At 37.1% G+C, this 2,795-nt stretch overlaps 1 protein-coding gene across 1 annotated transcript; it reads right to left on the bottom strand.

Annotated features, from left to right (window-relative positions):
- Positions 1–218: 218 nt before the first annotated feature.
- Positions 219–1,313, bottom strand: LOC113290803 (pentatricopeptide repeat-containing protein At4g25270, chloroplastic-like). The gene is made up of 3 exons (XM_026540392.1): positions 1,308–1,313; positions 1,034–1,118; positions 219–853 (listed from the first exon to the last, which is right to left on the bottom strand). Exons 1-3 carry the CDS (start codon positions 1,311–1,313, stop codon positions 219–221), a joined length of 726 nt encoding a protein of 241 aa, XP_026396177.1.
- Between the last annotated feature and the right edge of the window lie 1,482 nt (positions 1,314–2,795).

The following is a 2,795-nucleotide window of genomic DNA, read 5'->3' as shown; positions in this document are numbered from 1 at the left end:
AGAACCGACAAGACAAGTCACGCATGAGTTTTGTTTTGATCCAATAAGAATGTACTTGCCTTGCTAGATCTTTAACCCCTATAGCGGCTGAAGAGTACTTGATAAAGTAAACATGTTTGGGACGATGCGCAACTGTTTCATCTTACAGAGCAATTCAAATGACCAATCACTGTAACCATGACGAATGAAACCAGCATAACAACATCCAAGACGCAATATCACATTGAGCGCTTTTTTAGAGAAACTACCATGGCAGCTTCACCTGCACTTTTATATAGATGCACAAGAGCATTAACCAACTGTGAATCAGAATCATACCCGAGTTTTATAAGAAACCCATGAGCTCTCCTCCCTTGGATATAATTTCCACAACCCGTAGAGGCATGTACGATACTCCATAGACAACGTTCATCTGGCTTAATTCCACTCCTAACCATTTCTTGAAACAAATCAAGTGCCTTTTTGCCACGACCATTCCATGCATAACTAGAAAGCAAAGCATTCCAAGAAGCAACACTCTTTTCAGGCATCTCATTAAAGAGTTTCCTTGAATCTATGAACACACCACAACTCTCATACATAAAAACCAAACTATTTGCAACAAAAACATCAAATTCAAACCCTGTAGCAATCACAATCCCATGAATTTGCTTCCCTTTGCTCAAATTCTTAGTAATAGAGCACGCTTTAATAACACTGGGAAAAATTAATTCAGTACACTTCCAACCTGATAGCAGCATTTGATCAAAAAGCATGATTGCTTCTTCTTCAAACCCACTTTGAGAATATTCAGATATGAGAGCAAACCAAGAAGTAAAATCCCTTTGAGGAACTTCATCGAACAGGTTTCGAGCTGATTGAAAAACCCGACATATTGAATACAAATTAATCAAATGGTTGTGAATTTTCAAATCTTCCGAGAAACCAGATCTGATTACTTGGGCATGTATCTGCTTCCCTTGACCTAGAGATTTTATCTTGCTTCATTCTGATAAGAGCTTACAGTAGGCGTGCGATGAGGGGCAGAAAATACCTAACCGAATAAGTCTTACAATTGCTCTGGCTCTTTCACTCTCAAATTCAGTAATAGGTTGGATAAATTTAGTATAGTGTAAAAGCTGTGCGGTTTGATAGAATAAAGGTTTCATTACGGGTAAAAGAAGTTTCTGGTGACAAATATTTTGGAGGGAATTGAGTTTCATAGACTGCATTGCAAACAATGAAGGCTACCAAAACTTCTACCTGGTCAGACACCAAACCAAGAAACTGGTATATATGTCTCCTACCTAGTCGCTGTAGTTAGTTACCTCCATCTCGGCTATGTTTTTTTTGGATAACAAACAATTTTATCACTAAGAATTGTCTGGCTCAATAAGCCTGAATAACAGCAGCTCAACATGTCTGATATCATGGCTGAATTCCTCTAAAACTAGCTTATTTTTCCTAGTTGTTTTTGAAATGGAATCAGCAACATGATTAAAATTTCTACTAACATGACTAACTTTAAAATACTCAAAAGAATTCAACAAGAGTTTTATATCTCTTATGAATTTACGATTAACCCATCTCACTTCAAGAGTGTTATTATTGATAGAATTAACAACTGCTTCTGCATCTGCAACTATGTGGACTTTGTGCAGTTCCATCGCCTTAGCCCATTGCAAACATTCCAGAACTGCTCTACATTTGTCTGTCTTCGCATCAGTTATTCCAGCTGCATGAGATCCTTTGAAGCCAGTACATTCACCTGCAGGATTGTATAAAACCATATCAGTTCCACATTCATTAGTATCGTAATCAAAAGATGCATCAATAAATAATTTAAAGACTGACTATGTGTCAATGTCATTGTGATGAGTATTAATAGATGCTTCATGAGATGCAGATGCAGCTATAGAAAGATCATTTATACTATCATTTAGACTATCCTGAGCAGAATTATTGAAACTAGCTAGCTGATAATGAATTCTAGAAGCAGTGTTCATAGGGTTTAGAATTTTATCCTGAAAAATGCAGTCGCATCTTTCCTTCCAAATTATCCAGCTGCCAACCATTAGAAGAGTTCTCCAGTTGTGTAGATCACTTCCTCCTACATTTTGAACATCTTGGAACCAGGATATTATGCAATCCTTGACAGTATGATAGTTAATAATGATTTGATCAATATTAATGTTCAGGGTTCTCCAAACTACCTTGGCATGTTCACAGCTGATAAGAAGATGATAAAAAGTTTCATCTTCCTTTTTACAGATTTCACGATGTGTCTCCATTTCCTTCATGGCTTGAGATAGTCTTACCCTTGTAGGAACAATACCTTTTAAACACTTCCATACAAAAAGCTTAACACGATGAGGCAGTTTCATTTTCCACAGTTCTTTCTACACAGCTTTTAGAACAGTATTTAAAGCCACCTGTTGTTGTACTCTAGCTTCCATGAGTTTATTATAAGTACTCTTAACTGTGAAATTCCCATCTTTGGAAGGCAGCCATCTTACATCATCTTCATGTTGTGACAATTGCATATTTTTGATTTTTTCCACAATATCGACAGTGGACAATATTTGAAGTAGTGGTTCATTCCAATTGTTAGTACCAGGAATGATCAGATCACTAACAAAGACCAGTTGAAAATGACTAGGATGAAGTGGCTCTAGTTTGATGTCTAGCCCAATGATCCACCTATCCATCCATATCCTCGTCTTCTTTCCATTATTAGCCTTCGTAATGTAGTTTTGTTGAAGTATGGACAGTCCAAGCTCAACATCCCTCCAAGTCCACGAAGGATTGCTTCTTTC

The sequence above is a fragment of the Papaver somniferum genome, chromosome 6 (genome assembly GCF_003573695.1).
Source record: "Papaver somniferum cultivar HN1 chromosome 6, ASM357369v1, whole genome shotgun sequence".
NCBI lineage: Eukaryota > Viridiplantae > Streptophyta > Magnoliopsida > Ranunculales > Papaveraceae > Papaver > Papaver somniferum.
Note: the sequence above shows the minus strand (reverse complement) of the source record. Positions and strands in the feature narration are given on the sequence as shown.